This window comes from Rhinolophus sinicus, linkage group LG01 (assembly GCF_036562045.2).
Source record: "Rhinolophus sinicus isolate RSC01 linkage group LG01, ASM3656204v1, whole genome shotgun sequence".
In the NCBI taxonomy this organism is placed as follows: Eukaryota; Metazoa; Chordata; class Mammalia; order Chiroptera; family Rhinolophidae; genus Rhinolophus; species Rhinolophus sinicus.
This window is the reverse complement of record NC_133751.1, coordinates 162759864-162779187: the sequence shown is the minus strand read 5'-3', so window position 1 is coordinate 162779187 and position 19324 is coordinate 162759864. Positions and strand designations below refer to the sequence as shown.

Here is a 19324-nt window from a genome sequence, read left to right as displayed (position 1 = left end):
TCAAATTTTCATAAATAACACATTTATAAATATATAAATATATATATATGGGGAGAGAGAGCGAGAGAGAGAGAGAGAGAGAGAGAGAGAGAGAGAGAGCGATCCTTCTCCAAATTCCTAATTTGAAGGGAGAAAAGATTGTTTATTCTATCCAATATGTGTAACACTAATAAAATCATAATGGCCAATTTTATTTCACAGTTAATTTTAGATATCCACTAAACTGTATGGAGTATACTGAACCAAAGGTATTTTTTTTACTCGAAAGACATAGAAATATCTGTCACTGTAGAATCATTTTTACCAAGAAGGAGCTTTCTTTTTAAAGAGTTTTATTTTATTAGTAAATTTATTTTAAAGAAAATTAAAAAAGTAAGACATCTCACTTTGCACAAATAATGTAAATTGTTCTGCAATCGTGTCTGGCCTTGGCCTCCACAACCATCTTCTGAGTGGAGACTGGAGCACTTGCATAATGAACCTGAGGTTAAGCTCAAGTTGACGGGAAAATTATAGTGCAGAAGCTGAATGTTTTTAATGCATATTTGATGCCTTTTGAAGTAAAAATTATACCCTCTAATGAATGGTGTCTCTGAAGAGTTGGGTGTGATGAGCAAATCTTCAAAGCTTAAGTTTCAAGACTAGAAATGTAATGATTTGCCTTTCCCATCATGTTGGGTGTCTGGCTTCTTTCTGACAGTATTATATTCAAATATGCTTAGGATAAAATAAATCAGGAGCCTAATTTTTTTAAAAATGTCACTTATGAATTCCATAATGCAGGTAAATAGCATATTCGTCTCATTGCTGTTTCTGCTCTCCCCTTTGTCATTTCCACTTCTCTTTCATTTTTAGAACTGCTCTAATGTGTCTGCAAAGAACCTACAGCAGCAGCTGGACATCCTGGAGAGGGACAGTGAGAACTGGTGCACCAAAGCCAAGGAGTATGAGCAGACCCTGACCTGCAGCTTGGACTACTGCACCACAAGGGAAGAGATAAACGAGGTGGGTGGCAGGGGTGAAAACTGACACACTGTCCAAAGCCTCTGTGAACCTCAAGCCTGTGTTACAATGTCTGTGCATGTATTTGCGCGTACACACACACGATCAGGAGACTTGTCAATGCATAGAAAAACCTAAAATGTTGTATGACGGTTTCTCAGTTGCTTTTTTCCCCTACTCAAATCCTTATAGTTGTCATTTGCTTGAGTGAATACTGCCTGTCAGGGCAGAAAGGATGACAGTATCCCTTTGCAGCCAGTTCCAGCCTGCTGAAATTCTATTTAGGTACCATTGACGCATGGCGAAGGGGGTGCTAAGGGCCAGGAGAGCCCGCTTTTTGCCTCAGAGGCTACAAGGTATTATCACCAAAGTCAAGTGTGGCTGGTTTCATATTTACACAGAGTAGCTTTTCTGGCAAAACAACTCCTAGAGTAAAAGAAATAACAGATGAAAGTTGTCCTCTGCGTCCATCACCTCTTCCCCACATGATTCCACCTCCTCTCCCTCAATTCTACTTGACCCTCGACCCCCAGACACATACTAAACCACAACCATCTCCTTCCACTAGTTAAACTTTCCACCCAAATGCTCACCTGTTCAGGATAGCAAGGGTCTCGATTCTTGACTAGGAATTAACAGCAGAACACAAGGTACCATAATTCCAGATTTATCCCCACAGAGCAAAATGTTTCTGAGTCCATTAGTCACACCTCTATTGGGAAAGAGGACAGTGAGTGAAGGCAGTGCTAAACCTTCTTGTAGGTTCTGTTTATGACCAGTTTACACAATCTAGGTCCAACATATATCAAATATTGCCAAACAACATTAGAGTATGGACTAAAGTATGCCTAACTGACCTGGGACAGTGGCCTAGCTCTGAGGTGTCCCTTCCTGCGGACCACACTTGTATAGGCCACAGGCCAGGCAGGAGGGAAGCGTGGCTACAAGGGAAGTAAGAGGAGGAGAGAGCAGGAGAGGCCACTTGGATCCCACTCAACAGGAGGGAAACAGAAAGGAACATCAACAACAATGTTCATTTTAGCAATATGCTTCAGGACTGTAGCGTTTTTGCTCAGAGTCTGTTCCAGGGAGTCCTTTGGGCTAGAGATTCATTCGGGGTGAAACCCATAGTGTAGCCTGCTCTCTTCTGGTTCCAGTGCACCAGCTAACAACACTTCAGTCAGATCTTAGTAAGGGAAACAATCTCAAGGAGAGCATTATTCTCCCCACGGCTACGGAATTTAGATTCCCAGCCAGGAAAACAATTTGTTTACTCTTTTCTCCAAATTATCTTCTTTCTTTCTCTTCTTCCTCCTCTTTCTCTTTGTCTTTTCTTTCTCCTTCTTTTTTGTGTAAACTTGTCTTGCCAAACATCTCTCTCCCTGTCATGATGGTAAGCTCTCTATCTACTGAAACCACAAAGGAGTCTGGCTAAGGCTTATTCCCAGCCCCCGATGGTTCCATCTCTGTCTCCCTGAAGTGCTGTGGCTTTTATGAAGCTGGATCTCTCTGTTCAGGCCCTTCCCACAGTGGTTCTATTTACAGGGGCTGCCTCGTGATGGGCCTGTGCTGGGAGCCAGCTGGCAGGGATAACAGATGACCCTTCCAGTCATAGTAGGGATGCCCCAGGATTGTCTGTACCATAACAGGAATGAGGAACCAGATATGTGCTGGTTTGACTTAGGAATCAGATCTCACTTGAACATGATCTTAATTTTAAAAGAGCTACTCTTCCCATTTGCTTCTACTTCAAATCCAACTAATCTTTGATGTAGGTTACAGTTTCACATTTAAAGGATCTTTAAATCTTTGGTCCGTTCCCCCCCTTCCTTTCTTGTAGAGATATAGCAGGCATGTCACAGTGTAGTGTCTACACCCTGGACTTTCCAACCAGGAGCCTAAATGGGAAAATACTCAGAAGGAACATTTTCAGTGACCTTTAGTAAAATAAAGATCTGTGTGTTCTAGTTTATTTTGTGAATCTCAGTGCGCAAACAGATGGCCAGATTCCAAGTGGTGATAATATGTGACACCACGATATTTTTATTATTATTATCATTAACACTTGGTATAGGTACTTAAAATATTATGTAAAATTAAAAGCAATATATTACACTGCTTTTTTCTATATAAAAAGTAAATAAAATCAGGTATCCCACCAGGGAACTAGACCAAGCATAGCATTTAAGTTGATTTGAAACCACATTGTTTTGCTTCTAATGCGCTAAAAGAGATTCTTGGAAACTCACGAGTTGAAATAGATTTTGGAGTATGTCTAGTTCGATATCTTCATTTTTTCAGATGAGAAAACTGAGGTGTATGCAATTTTCATCTGAGTTATTCATCTCAGTTCCAGGGGTACAAGACAGATTACAAGCAGTAAATTAGAATAGGGGAATGGTGCAGCTCTAAACACACACACAGTGTAAAACAGGACTGCAGAGTTTCTGTTCATAGTGTTGCAGGGAGTCAGCTTTGGGCTAGAGGCTCATTTATTGGCCACAAACCCACTTGTTACTTGCTAAACTCAAAGTTCACCATTCACTTAATGTTTTAGTCCATTCAATCACTGCATGATCTGATGTTAAATGTATCCTTTTTCTATGCTTTCCTCTTCTATCTTTATTTTCTGGCGTATCTGTTATAAGCTGTTCATGTGAGCTGATATAATAGCGTGGTTCATTTAGTTATTTCAAAATTACTTTCTTGATGTAGGCATAGCTAACTTACGTGGTTTTACCTCCACTAAAGGCCCTTAGGAAAGGACTTGGTACCTCAAGGCAAAATAAAGAAAGGTGTTCTATATGTGATTTTTTTAATGTGATAATTCCTTAAAGACAAAGAATCATGGGGTTTTTATGTTATTTTTTTAAATTAAATTCAGGTGTACAAAATAAAATATTGATTAGACACTTACACACCTCATAAAGTGAGAACCCCAACAATTCTACTACCAATCTGACACCGTACATAGATATTATAATACCATTGACTATATTCCTTATGCTGTACTTCACATTCTGTGACTATACATTTTTTAAATTACAGTTGACATTCAGTATATTTTATATTAGTTTGAGGTGTACAGCATAGTGAGAGCCATGGTTTTGTGCCTTGATTATCTTTGGGTAAAATGTTATTATTTTCTAATTTCATATACTATATGACATGGGGAATTATAAAACTTCATTTTCTCCACATCTACCCACTGGATAACACAGCCTTCTGACTGCCATATTTTATGGAGTTTTTTCTCACCTATTTCACACAAAGATATGTTTCTATACATGAATGTTGAATTTCACTACATATTTTCTTGCCTGGCAATATAAATAAGTTGTTAATACACAAAGCATTTGAGACATTCTCTGCCATGTTACATAGCAGAACATGATTACTCATTCTTTACACGTGTTCATTTAGAAATGTAGTAAGTTAATATTGAGCATGTTTTCTTCTTGCAATCTGACCAAAAAAAATTTACATTTACGTGATGTTAATAGAAATTTGTAGCTAGAGTCTCACTATGGATCACAAACAATTACTTTGCTGAAAAGAATAGTAATGACAGAATTTGGTTGGTATCCATTTTCTCAAAATAAATTTTACAAACAGAAGCTTTCATATAATTATATCACTTTAGCCTGAAATTTTTATACTGTAGCCACATCTTACCTATCAAGAAGAAAACAGAGAGAGGGGGGTGATTTGTGTAATTAGAACAGACTCTAACCTATGAAATAGATACCCATATGTCAGAGTCTGTGTTCTAATCACACAAATTCTTCTGTCAGTTTGGGTAAGTCATTCATCTCAGTTCCAGGGGTACAAGACAGATTACAAGCAGTAAATTAGAATAAGGGAATGGTGCAGCTCTACACACACACACAGCTATTCAATCAAACCTCCTGACATTGGATGGTTCTTTGCCATTGACAGAATGACCATGGGCAGTCACCCACTGGCAGGAAAGGAAGCAGAGAAGAAGTGTATAGATGGGCAAAACACCTGATGGGGGCAGTACTATGGTATAGTACAGATAATTATTGTTTTTTTCCAGATTGATAAGCCTAATTCATCATTTTAAGAAAAAAAACTAAATATTGTCATTTAACAAATATCAATGTGGCTACTGTGTGCCGGGTCGTAAGAATGCAAAAGTCCTCAGGAAACAGAGTCTAGGGCAAACTAAAGCCCATGGAGCTTCAGCCACAGCCACTGTTTCTTAGGCTCCACCATGGGTTCATTCATTAGTATGTGTAAGAGGATAGGATTGATTATAATTTGTTCTGAAAATGTCTATCCCATAGGGTTAAACTATATTAAAAGTTTGGTGCTTTACATCTGCAAAATGAGCCTTCTTCCTAAAGAATTTAGAGAGCTGAAATGTAAAATCATAGTTATTATGTCCAGAAAATAAAACTTAAATATATTGTGAACACACAAAACTTGCAGAATGGATAAAATAGGTACTACTGAGACATGCTGCCATGTAGATTTTTTTTTTTTTAAGGAGGGCACAGCTCACAATGGTCCATGCAGAGATCAAACCAGAAACCTTGGTGTTATTAGTACCACGCTCCAACCAACTGAGTTAACCAGCTCCCCGCTGCCATGTACAATTTAAAATGGAGCAATTGTCTTCTCTTCCCACGCTGCTCCATTGTCTGCTGCTACAACACTGGTCTTAAGCACAGGAAGACAGTGGTACAGTTGCCAAATGGAAGGAAGGCAAGAAAGTCTTGTCCCCAAATCTCTCCAGCACTGAGGCCTAATATTCTATACCATTACTAATTGTAACAAATCATTCCAGTGAAATTATGAGTCTTTGGGTTGCTGCATTTCAAGTGCAAACATCCCTGGGAGGTGATAACTTTGCAGCTTTCTCTTACTGAAAATAGGCGTCAATCAGAAATTTTTTTTTTTTTCTCTGGAGTAGGCACAATAATGGACAAGAAATGAAGCTCATGAAGTGGACACTAAGAGAACTGGGCTACTTGTTTTGTGTTTTTGCTTCTGGCCAGCCACGTGCCATAGTTCTAATGAAAGCCTTTTGTTTTAAACGCGTTTCCTTAGTTTTAAAATGTCCCATATCCCTCACATAAATTGGCTCTGCCAGTCATGCACTCACAAATAATATGTTCTCGTGCCAAAGCTGCCTCAGCCAGCTTTGTCAGGGACTAAGAATAGCAAGCCAGCCTTGTGGTCAGCCTCTTTCCCTTTCGCTTCTTCTCAAAGAAGCTTTGTTTATTCCTAACCCTGAGAGAGGCTTACTGCTCCCTGGGAAATTTGGTGAAGATGCTCATTCTGCTGGTTTAAAAAGAACTACAGTTTTAAAGTCTTAATATTTTATTTTCCTAATTATAGCTTTATTAGTCTGCTTATTCCATAGCAACTATGGAGGAGCTGAGTAAGTAGAAATATAGGAAAATCACACTATTTACTAGGAAAAATATCTCCTGATTTTCTTAAGACTTTCAGAAATTTTATGAATATGAATTATAACAGCATTTAAAGATTTCTAATAGGATAAACTTTATCTTGTCTCGAACTTTGGGCCTTTTTTTGGCTTATGTGCTCCAGTCGAGCAGTTGTCTTAGCCATCGTCACCATTCCCCATTGTTGACAAGCTAACTAAAGTTAGAAACAGCTGCATGAACAATGCTAGCACAGCCAAGCAACCATGGCACACTGTTCCTTTAAAAATACTATCATAAGTTATGTGGGGATTAGATGGGAAGTTAAGTTTTCATATTGAAAGATGCAGGTAAGAGAATTAAGCATGGCTAGATTTTTCTGAAAATCTAAGTGCTGAAGGGACTTCCTGCATGCTTCTACTTGTATCTGCAGTGGTCTTGAATTTGAGCTTTGGAAAGGTGTAGGATATAAGATGGATTTCTAGTAGGACCCAAAGAGAAAAGTGCCAGCAACTTTGTCAAAGGAGCACGTGTGTCAGAGGAACCACACGCCCATAGCGCCATAAATATTCTTTGGCCTTAGAAATCATCTTCAGTGGAAGTGCATACATTCTGAAGTAAACAGAAATAAAATTGCACTTGTCGTTTCTCAGTCTTAAATTTCGTAATCCAAAGTAGACTTAAAATTTCATGGTTTAGAATGAAAGGGGTTAAGGCTCAGCCTTTCTCCATTCATCACATAGTCTTCAAATAGATGTTGACTTTTCCCATTTAAACAAGCAGATGTAACGCAGTGGTTATCAGGTTGATGACAGAGCCTTCTTTTTTTCTTTAGACTGAGGTTTATAATATAAGTCATGTTCAAGTAAGGGGAAAAAAAGAATATAATATTTTATATTTTATTGTATAAATATTCATGATAAGAAATGTTATTTCCCCCTTTTTTTATTAAAAATAAATTTTATTTTTAATTGTGGTAAAGTATACATAATTTACCATCTTACCTATGCTAAGGGTACAGGTCAGTGATATTAAGTTCATTTACATTGTTGTACAACAATCACCACCATCCATCTCCAGGATGTCTTCATCATCTTACCAGAAATTCTGTACTCTTTAAACACTAACGCTCCATTGAGAACATGTTTTCTTAAAGACACAAGGGTCTCTGATTTCCTCAGATGTGGTAGTTACTATGCCTATCGTTACAGATTTTAACTACACAGAAAAAAGTTCCTCCAAAGTTTTATGTGAATAATTCAGGATATAGTCTCTTTATGTAGTCTCTTTAATCCCATTGACCGCAAATGACCGCATTTGTCCTTTCCCACCAAAATCAAACACATGCATATTCAAAAATTCAAATACTAACTGGTTATCTCATAAATATTCCAACTGAATATGATCTTTTAAATATTTTCTTGAGTTCTAATAGTGAAATAGTTTTCAAATTTTGACGCTATAGTTCTCTCCACTCCTTTAGAATGCTACTGTTTTATCAATGTAAATGTTTAATGTGGTCTCTATACTTGGTTTAATTTGTAGCTTAACACTAATGTTCAACACTTCTTTTTATCATATAAGACAAACAACACTGAATAAGTGTAGGTGTGTCAGATACAAAAATTGTGTCAGTCTAATAATTTCCTTATATGCAGGTTTGCTAGGGCTTTATAAATAATTATCTCCAAGAAGTGTTAAATATAAGGATAAGGTTTTATTTTTACCGTATGCAGAATTTGAAATAAGCATTTTGAGAAAGAAGTGTTTTCTAAGGCAGATAATGTCTTTTCTGTGTTGCAAGTTTGAAATCTAGCCAGTGCACAGACTTTATTCCCTCCCAAATAATTTATTTGATGTCATTGAAAAGAATTTTAAGGTTTTTCTGTGCTCAAATTTATCACTCATGATATTGTCCATTCTTAATGTTAAGTGCTTCTCTATAATCTGAGAAGGTTTATGTTTTCTCTGTCCTTGTCTTTGCTGATAATATAAACAGAGTGATCTGGCAATATGTTTGTTCTTCTCGCATACGGAGAGGGGCACAGAAAGTGCTGCTTCAATGGAACTGGACTGCTTAAAATTTTGGTTCACTAGTAAAGCTGAACTGTTTGTTCTTAAGACTGTCTTAATCTATGCCCTATTCTCAATGTTTAGCCATATACTTTGTTTATACACAAATTAGCATTGCTATCATTGGTGACAACTATCACTTCACTTTTCCATTTCTGAAGGACCTCTGAAGTTCATGGCCTATATCTAAGAATTAAATCTCTTCTGGAAACTGTTCATAAAAAATAACTTTTTGCTGGATTTGGGCAAATAAGTCCTTTTCCTACTAAATCTCACGATGGGTTTCCTCTTCTACCCCACGATCCTACATAGTCTAAATGTCAAAACTTCATTGACCTCTGCAACATGAGCAGTTCCTTGGAGGCCTTATATATTTATACATGGTGGCTGTAAGAGAGCCCTGGGAGATGGATGGAGCTGGGGCAAATATTAGCACACAGAGAACAGAATGAATGGGAAAAGTTATATCAAATAAGTACAAATAAGAAAATTAGAGTTGAAAGTCTGTGACACGTTAAAAACTTTACTGGTTGGAGGCCAAAGGTTAGTCTATAACTGTAATACAATTATAAATTACGAAAAGTACTAAGAGCAATTTATAATTATATTTTAAGGATATGTTTAAATTCACATCATATGTTCATTTGTTTTCTACTGAAAATCACTGTAGATACATTTTGAAGATTATGAATATTTTGCAGTGTTTAGATATTTTGATTTATTACAAGTAAATATTAGTGTTCTCATTTTAAGGTAATCACCTCTTTCTTTTTATTGACCTGTAGCTCAAAGAGTCATTCAAAGATACCAAAAAGAAATTCAACAATTTGAAGTTTAATTACACTAAGAAAAATGAAAAAGCTCGGAATCTGAAGGCTCTTAAATATCAAATTCAACAAGTTGATATGTATGCTGAAAAAATACAGGTAACAAGAAACTGTGTGTGTATGTTTGCATGTACTATTACAATTGCTGCAAAATGATTTGCATTTCAATTCTAGATGCCTAATCCTTGGGCCTTTTATAGCATTGGGACTAAAAAGGTAGTTTTCCATTTTTATAGCAATCGGGTTCTTCATGTAAAGTATGTAATAAATTGATCTATCTTTTGAAGGCAGCTCTAGAATGGTTTCTGCCAAACCTACCTTGCCTCTCTGCTTCCATTCTTCTGCCCAACACACACACACACACACACGCACACGCACACGCACACGCACACGCACACACATGCACCTCTTCTGTACCCCTCTTCCTTTCCTATAACCTGCTTGTGTTAGGAGCTTTCTCTCCTGTGGTTACAGCCCCTGATACCTACCTTGATTATCACATGTGCTGGCTAAGTTATTTAAATACTTTTCCTGGGAAGCAGTGAACTTACTGAATACAATAAAATATCTGATTTTATGACCATTTTCTTATTTTTTTAATCATAGTATCATTCATGAAATCTGGAATAGACCTTGGTGTATTGTAAATTTTCTATGTGTGCTGAATGCTGAATCAATGTACTATTTGGAAGAAAACCCTTTTTTCCCCCCCAAAATACATTTGTAATAATTGTGATTTTTAACGTATTATAATGGAGGAAGCTACAAAAGTTTTTTTCAAGTTTTTCTCCAATATTTAATCACTTGCCTCTTAAAAGTTGAATTTTATTTAAAAAAATTTTTTTTTCCTGTTTCTCACAGACTTTGAAAAGGAAAATGGAAAAAGTTGAGATTAAAACTTCTGATTCTTTATTAAATTATCCAAATAATAAAGGTAATATCCTTTTGGAAGCCATGAAGGATTTGCAAAAACATGTGGATGAGTTTGACAGAGTTGTAACAGATTACAAGAAGAATTTGGACTTGACTGAGCATCTCCAGGAGATGATTGAAGAGGTATCCTCTTCTCTACAAGTATCCGTGTTGTAATGTTTTTTCAGAAAATTACTCTGCTACTTTAAAACAATGTTCCATTAGCTATTATTGTCATTAAATCCATGTATCATGCTCCTTTTCATAATTAATTCCTTACGATAATTTCCTAAAGTAGAATTGCTGGACCAAAGGGATTGGATGTTACAAGGTTTTGATTGTTTGTTCAGTTGGTGTTTGGAAAGATTTTACTAATTTACTCTTGCCAGCAACATAGGAAAATTTCTCATTTTCCCATAACCTCATCAATTCAAGATGTTTAATCATCATGGAATTATGTTCACTGCTTGATATTTGTTTAAAATACTCAAAATGACATATTGACTTCACAGAATTTGAAAGTGTTTACAAAAAAAAGGTTATACTAGGATTTTTGAGGTTCAAACATTGTCATTGGTGTTATTTTTGGTTTTGTCAAGAAGAAAATCAGTAGGGTATGCATAAAATATATGAAATTTGACAAGTTAATGTTATTTGCACAGCTCATATTGAAGAAACTCTACACTTGAAGTTCTGGAGTGTTCTTTGTAGCCCATTATTCTGAGACAAAACATCTTTCTTCACCACTAACGTGGTAGAGCTTTTAGACTTAGCATCATACTAAGAAGGAACAAGGCGATCATTCTTGTATAACTGGTACGTAGGTTTGCTGTAGCTCTGTGGCGCTTATTTAAAGCCACTTTCTAACAGAGTCAAGTTTTCTATTTCTCACTCAGCGTAAGTGGTGGTGTCCTTAGTCAGACATGTCCCTTCCATCATGGTTATTTATTTTTAGTGAGAAAGCTCTCCACTGTACTTTGAAAATATGATTGAATGTCTTTCATTTTAAAAGGTCAAATGCTATTCTTTAGATGATAGTTCCTCAATTCACAGTCTAAATCTCATTCTTAAAAGAGAATTCATTTGTGTTAATCAGGCAATACTTTATCCATGTCTTGTTAATGATTTCAATTAATTAGACTGGATTTTTTGTGTTTGGGCTTTTTTCTTTCCTTTTACCGGATGTTCGGATTCTTTTCAGTGCCATAAGCTTTCAATGCTGCCTGCTCTTGTAAGTATACAACATTCCTCTTAAGAAGTGTGTTTCAGGCACCTCTAAGAAAGCCGGAAAATCAAATGAATTGCCATACGTTTACTTTTTTATCTGACTCTAATATCCAAGTGCGAAGTATATGATCATATTTTGGTATTTTCTTTAAGGCTTACAGAATTCAAACTAATGTGAATATAAAGTTTGAGGAAATTGAAATTTGGTATTTCAGTGTCCAAATGAAGAACTTTAGAAGGGTGGTGTTGCTTTAATCTATGCTTTGTCCCATTTTAATTTAGTGTCATTTTTGGTGTGAAGATGCAAGTGCCACAGTTGTAAGAGTCGGAAAATATTCCACAGAGTGCAAGACAAAGGATGCTGTGGAAAGTCTCCACCAGCAGTTCAATAAGTTTATCATACCCTCAGTGCCTCAGCAAGAAGAAAGGATTCAGGAGATCAGTGACCTCGCTCAACGATTATATGGTAGGTCTCGTTTAAGGTATCCAATGATTTACGATTAAACAAAGCTATACGGCACCTAATCCAGCAGAGAGCAGAGTCTGGCACACCTTCAGGGTCCTCATTACACCAACCCATTTAGGAAAAGGGCCCAACATAAGATCCCACAACCTGCAAAAATAAACACTAGGAAACAAAGAACAACTGTCTGCAGATGAAGCCTGCAGACTTTAAACTACCGTGTGTAAACCCTCCTTCTTTAATCCCTTTTCTCCCTCATCCCTGTTGATCATCTTCAAGGTATTAAAAACGGAATAATACTCAGCTTATCTAGACCAAAAAATTCTAATTTTTACTAGAGTGATTTCTTGAAAAACAAACAAAACTCGCATAGTACTTTAAAAAAGTATAAAGCTAAGACTGAAGTCTCTCATTTCTGTGAGGCTTATGGTTCATGGACATAGTCAAGAGGTGAAAATGTTTCCCTTGCCTTCCTCTCAGTTCTGGCATAAATGGGAAAACACAATTATGATCTCACGGGTCCTGCTTTCTTCTTCTACACGACTAGGAAAGATAACACAGTTGTCAGCTGTATTATCTTAGAGGTTCTTCTATCTAAAGGAGGCCCCCATTTAAGAAACCTCCTGGGTGTTGACAGTCCCTGAGGGCGCTGAGGAATACCTTGCATGAGTTCTCTGCTAACTATGAGACTAAGACTTATTCCCAGTGACCAGCCAAATCCAGTCCGGAAAGAAGATAGCAACAGGTGGTACAAAGTGCTTCCCTTGGCTACCCACAGCTGCTGCCAGATAGATATTCTCTTTGGTAACATGAAACACTACCCATGGTTAGCCATAAGAGTTTTGTAGAACAATATATATTGCACTACCTAATATTAAATTGGAAATGAATTATTAATGGGTGTCCAAAGGAAGGGGTAGAAATACAAATGTAATAGAATATAGATTGAAAAATTAATAGAAACTAATGCGATGTTGCATTCTTACTATTGTCACTGTACACGTTTTACCAAAAAGTTTTGGAGACACTCACACTGTAGTATAATTGCCTCTTTATTTGTCTGTCTTCTCTACTGACCATAAGCTCCTTGAGGATAAGGCAAGTATATTTAATCACTGTATTTCAGTGCCTATTCAATTTTCAGACATGATAAGTACTTGCCAACACTCCATAAAAGTTATATTCCTATCCCATCATGCATGATCCTGTTTCCTGCTATGTTTTGTATTTCTGGACCTTATCACCAGCTGACATATTATATAGTTATTCTGCCTTTCCTTACCAGAGTGTAAGCTCCAGGAGAAAAGGGATTTTGCCTGTTAGTTCACTGCTTCATGGTACATACTAAGTGTTTAGCAAATATTTGATGAATAAATGAATCATTGAATGAATAATGGAATGGCAAGTGTCTTTATCTGTTCAATATGGAAACCATGGAATTTTTAAAAACTTTGCATCAAGAAGATACTTTAGGAATATTATATCAACTCTTGCAGGCCACCTAAGCATTATTAAATCCAGAATTTGAATGCAAATAAATTTATCTCAAACATTTTTTTTTGAGTACCTATTATTTACTAGGAACTGTGATTGATATAAAGACAAATAAGACCTAGTTTCTTCATTCAAGAATCCACAGTCTAAGCCTAGAAGTCATGATATGGTAAATGCAGTGGAGGCAGTGGAAAGGTATAATGTGTGTATTAGTCTGCTTGGGCTACCATAACAAATACCACAGCCTGCGTGGCTTCAACCACAGAAATTCCTTTCCTTGCAGTCTGGTTGCTGGAAGTCTAAGATCAAGGCGCTGACAGGTTGGTTTCTCTCCTTGGCTTACAGGTGGCCACCCTCTCGCTGCTGCTTCACCTGGACAGCCAGCCCTCTGTGCGCAGGCTCCCCTGGTGCCCCTCCCTCTTTCTATAAAGGCAACAGTCATATTGGATAAGGTCCCCACTCTAATGGCCTCTTTTAACTTAATCAGCACTTTGAAAACCTTGTCTCCAAATATGGTTCCATTCGGAGATATTGGGGATTGGGACTTCAGCATCTGAATTTTGGGAGGGCCACAATTGAGCGCACAGCAATGTGTAATACAGTTTAGCCTAAACTGTGGATTCCAGTAGTCAAGGTTCACATTGTGGTGTTCCAGGTATTATCTGGGTTACCTGAAGAAGCTCTTTTGAGCCTCAGGTTCCTCACTTGTAAAATGCAACAGAACCTACCTGTGGAAGACTACATTCAATAATGCATATAAAGTGCCCATGCACTCACTACGTGGTACATACCTTTATTATTATTCCAATAGGAAGAGATGAAATCCAGTTGGCAAAGATTTAAAAATTTTTCTCAAAAATGTTGGCATTTGAAGTAGACCCTGAAAAGTAGGTAGGATTTTGACAGCAGAAATAGGGAGTCAGGGAAGGGCATTCTCAGTATGGGAAAGAATACTCATTGGCTCTGGGGATTTTTAGGGAAGACACATTTGTTCAGTTTGGCCAGAGATTAAATATGTGAGATATACATTTAGATATACATTAGGCAGATTTACATTTGAGAGAGGCAAGTTAAAACCATATTATGGAGGGCCTTGGTTGTATACTTTTCTAGGTAGTGAAGAAGCACTGAATACTCTGAACAGGAGAAAACTGATTAGAATGGAGCTTTAAGAATATTAACATAGCAACATTATTCAGGGCACATAAAAGTGGCCTGGTACAGTAAATGTAACCATGTTTTTAGAATACCTGGTTTTCAAAAAATGCCTTCATTCATTTATTTATCTGCCCAGTAAGTATTTATTAAGCACTTACTATCTATCAGGACTTCATCACACACTGGAGAGATGAATTAATGGGTGTTTTTCGTTTATTTGTTTGTTTGTTTTGGCCAGGGATTTGACCTTTAAAAATAGTTTTATTCAGTAATAAATATGTATAGACTAATCAGAGGGGTCACTTCGTAAATATCTAACCACTATGCTGTATACCTGAAACTAATATAAAATAATATTAAATGTCAACTGTAATTGAAAAAAAAAAAAAACAACTAAAAAATATTTTTAATTATCTTAAAAAAATAGTTTTATTCCTTCTTTTCCCCAGGTTTGGAAGAAGGGCAGAAATATGCTGAGAAAATAGTGGCAAAACACAAAGAGGTTCTTGAATCTATTACTGAATTATGTGGCTCTCTCACAGAGCTTGAAGAAAAGCTAAAGGTAATGTCTTCTCAGAATATGTATTTTCATGTGATATAAATAAAAATGTGTTGATCAAGTGTCTTCTCGTGCAAAGATGTTCTAAAGGAAATTCTCAAGGGATATAATGTTCACGTTTGTCTCACAGCTTTCTAATATAATTATCTGGTGTTTCTGATAATTAATTCTGTTTCTTTTCTATCTGCAGAGAAAAATATTACAGAGAATGAGGGCTAAACACAATTAAGGTGTCTCATTTATATTTTCATGGATCATATCCTAAAGGATAAATGTGTGCCATTAAAATCAAAGTAAAGTCTCTATTAAGTAGCCTTATGTTTTCGTTCATAAATAATGAATGTAAGTTTTTCTCTTATTCCAAATTGTGACCCCAGAGAAAAGTAAAACTAATCTTCAGGTATTATATTCATAGAACATTTAACTTCATGGAAATATTCAACTAATCATTAGTACAATTGATAGAACAAAAAACTAATGCTAAATATATGGAGATAATATGTTTATGTCTGTCTAGGCAAAATCCATTTAAAAGAGAGAAATACACACACACACACACACACACACACACACACAGTGTGCCAAACAAATGTATACACATTTTAAGAAAGGGAAACTGCATTAAAATCGTAATACTCAATGCATACTGATAACAAAAGATGAATACAAGTCACGTTTGACTTCTGCAATCACAAGAGGTGCTCAGAGTGGTTACCATCAGCGTCCAGGCACTTCTGGTAATGGTGAACTATTGCTTGAGCAACGTTGACCAAAGTGTCCACTTGTATACATTTTGTTGGCACCCCCAGTATATATACACATGTACACACACATATATGCACATGCACACACATTATACACACACTCACACATATACACATATATAGTTTTGTCTATGTCAGGTCAAAAACTGGTTTCATCAGTGCTGTTTTTACAACCAACTGAAAGACCTGGTTATTTAGAATGGAGAGATTGGTGAGGTAATGAAGAGCACGACCTCTAGAATAAGACACAGCTGCTTAGGAATACCAACTCTCCAGATTATTGGATTTGTGATTTTGGGGAAATTGCTTAATCTCTCTGAGCCTCAGTTTCCTAATCTGTAAAATGGAGGAAATCGGGGAACCTAATGGAAGGGTAGCCCTGAGGATTGAGTGTGGGGACACCCATGATTATCACTGTGATTATTGTTGCTATTGAGACAGAATGGTGCCCTTGCAGTTCAGAGCAGAATTATTGTTATTTCAGGCAATGATGTCTTTCTGTATGAAGTTCCATTTCATAAATTTGAATTCCCATTCTATTCAAAATAGTTTGCTAATCTTTTCATTCAACCAAGTTATCTTTTCCCTTTGGCAAAGAATCTAGGTTTTTCAACATTTTTACCATTTTAAATAACACTACATTTTCATGCATATAGCTTTTTCTTTCTTTTGTGTTATTACCTATGCATAAATTCTCCAAAGCAGATTTGAGTAAATGGGTATGAAATTTATGTATGTATATATTAATTAATATATAATTAATATTTAATATATATATATTGCTTTCCATAAATCTTTTACAATTATAATGCCACTAGTAATGTATGAATGGACCATATATCTTCTATTATCTTTTTCAACATTTAGCATTTCCTCTTCACCTCCGCCCCACCCCATGAGGATCTGTTTCTTCTCCTGACTTCTGATATGTAGAATCGCTGCAAATCACTGCTTCCTCCTTTGCTCTCTGTTGTCTGCAACATCCCTCCCTTTTATGTTGTATATCTTCAAGTGAGATCCACTTACTAAAATCTACTCTCTTAAAGTTATCTCCATTTCCAACTTTTCACCTTCATGGCTATTCTTCCTGAAAGCTGTTTCCATTCCTTCCCCACACTTCCTCATTGCCCTTTCCTTCTACACCCCCTATAGTCAGGACTGTACCCTCTCTTTCTTATTCCCGGGCCATCACTTGGATTCTCTTTGGCACTAGTCAGGGGCCTCCTAATTATACAGTGCAGCTACATCACCCTTCCAAAATACAGTTCTGCTAGTGTCATTTTTACATTCAAAACACTACACTACAAACTCTTCATTGATTACTAAATAAAGTTCAGATTCAAGGTCTTTCAATGTTCTGAGGCCGATTCTCTTCCCAAACCACTATACTTCTATAGTCATTGTAGGTTCCTGCTTCAGTGGTCTACTACCCCCATGTCCCCGGGTTTCCTGCTTCTAAACCTTTACTTCCAATACATGACTTTCTATCTCTGTTTATCTAAATCTTACTATCTCTCAAAGCCAAATGCAAATACTGCCTCCTCCACAACTCCTCCCTTAGCTGTTTCACTCCCTCTCTGATCTCCCACAGCACTTATGTTCCTTCTTATCATGAGCATCACATGGAATTTCCATTACCATCCCAACCCCTCTACTTGATTCTATTTGAGGAAATCCTATGGCTCTGTTCAATTTAGCATTCCACACATTTAACACTATGCTTTGCCTAAAGCAGGTTCTCCAGACAGTATTTTGACATTTGTACTAAAAGCTCCAAGGATTGGTAGAGAAGAATTTTTCAATAGATTTAAAAGGTTTAATTTGGGTGGTTGTAAAAATGAGGAAGGGCCTCTGTAGCAAGATAAATGAATATCAGCATTGCTGCTATGAATTACAGCCTGAACAAAAGCTTGTGAAAAAATGCTTACTAACACTTTACAGATGTTTGCACGAGAAGCATAAATGTCTAGTTTTTATGTTTTCAAGGTTGATGCCACGGCTCTCTTTTGCAGGGGTTATTAAAAAGTAGGCCCAGAAATCTCTGTCAAGGCTGAAAAAGTGATAATAGTCCTTTCTATTTGTACAGCAATTTGAAATTTACGAAGGCTTTTCATACATATTGTATCCGTGATTTCCAAATAACCTTGTGATGGAAATAAGGCAAATGTTGTTTTCTTTGTTTCAGAGGTGAAGTTCAAAGAGGGTAAAAGTGCTTTGCTTGGGCTCCCACAGTCAGTAGTGGTGGATCTGAAATTCGAACTTAGATATGATTCAAAATCTAATGTTCTTTCCACAACAGCTGCCATTTTGGAATTAGGTATCGAGTGTGTACTAAAGCAGAGTGACTTATCCAGTAATACAAAAAAGTTTAAGTTTTAGAGTTAAGATGAAAAGGTGAATATCCCCAGAAATGTGTCCTCCCAGATTCTCTGAGTCAGTGTAGAAAGCGTACTTTGAGGAACATGCCTGTTTCTTTAAGATTCATCTAATGACCATGTTCCAGGTGGAACAGGTTATCTTCTGTTGCTGTACAGTCATCATCCTAAACTGGTGTTCTGGGGCTCCTTTCACCTTTGCTAAGTGTTTTCAGTCCTAACACTGGCTCCACAGCAGTTTGCAAACCCCTTCTACCTCCATGACTAAAATGGAGCCCCATGAAATGCAGGAGCAAAATATCATCACTCACCTGAATCATCCTTCATTTTCAATTGCTTTTTTCTTGACCGTACTCAGTGATACTTCCTTCTTTTTTTCATGAGCCTCCCAAACATTTGCTTGTGTAAGTTCTCTGAATGTCCTACTTTGTTCTCCATCAGAGATCTTTAGTCATTCCGGCCTCATTTCTGCTCCCCTGACCCACCTAATGGTTTTAACTGCCACGCACAAAGATTCCTTTCTCTGGAGAATGCTCCTGTAGGTGCATCCTATTATAACAATGATGTTTTCCCTGATGGGCCTTTGAACAACCAATTTTTGTTTGTTTGTTTATTTGTTTGTTTGTTATTGGCAATGAACTTTATAAAAGGAGTGAGGTAGGAGGGGAACTGTGAACTTGGAGGGATAATTTCATAAATCACATCATGGGAATACATCAGATTTTTGTGGAATACATTTACTGAAAGGTTGCAAGTGGCCTATGTTTTCTTCCAAGTGGTTATTGCATGGCATTGTTCCTCCGACTTTTCTGTCTCAGGCTCTCACTAACTATCACTTTGTACAGCAGGGAGACGCTTTAAAGATGAATCTGAATTCGGAAGACTTCCACGATGATTGCATTGACCTACTGAAAGAACCAGTGAGAAATAAGCAGACAATACTGACTGAAGAAACAAATAAGGTAAAGAAAACTATGTAACCTCAGCTATTCATTACTTTTGTTTTGAGGTTAGAGTCCCTCTGCATTTACAAAAACAGAAAAGGTGAATTGA

General features: G+C 36.8%; 1 protein-coding gene across 4 annotated transcripts in view; it reads left to right on the top strand.

The window, feature by feature from the left end:
- Positions 1 to 19324, top strand: part of CCDC141 (coiled-coil domain containing 141) — a 168252-nt gene that overhangs the window by 135169 nt on the left and 13759 nt on the right. For 3 of the 4 annotated variants that reach the window (XM_074338695.1, XM_019739336.2, XM_074338696.1), the window contains 6 exons: positions 856 to 1005; positions 9278 to 9418; positions 10181 to 10375; positions 11741 to 11924; positions 15023 to 15135; positions 19117 to 19233. In XM_074338695.1, coding sequence (XP_074194796.1) covers positions 856 to 1005; positions 9278 to 9418; positions 10181 to 10375; positions 11741 to 11924; positions 15023 to 15135; positions 19117 to 19233 — 900 coding nt within the window. The remainder of the gene's footprint in view (positions 1 to 855; positions 1006 to 9277; positions 9419 to 10180; positions 10376 to 11740; positions 11925 to 15022; positions 15136 to 19116; positions 19234 to 19324) is intronic. The other variant, XM_019739337.2, reaches the window with a different exon arrangement.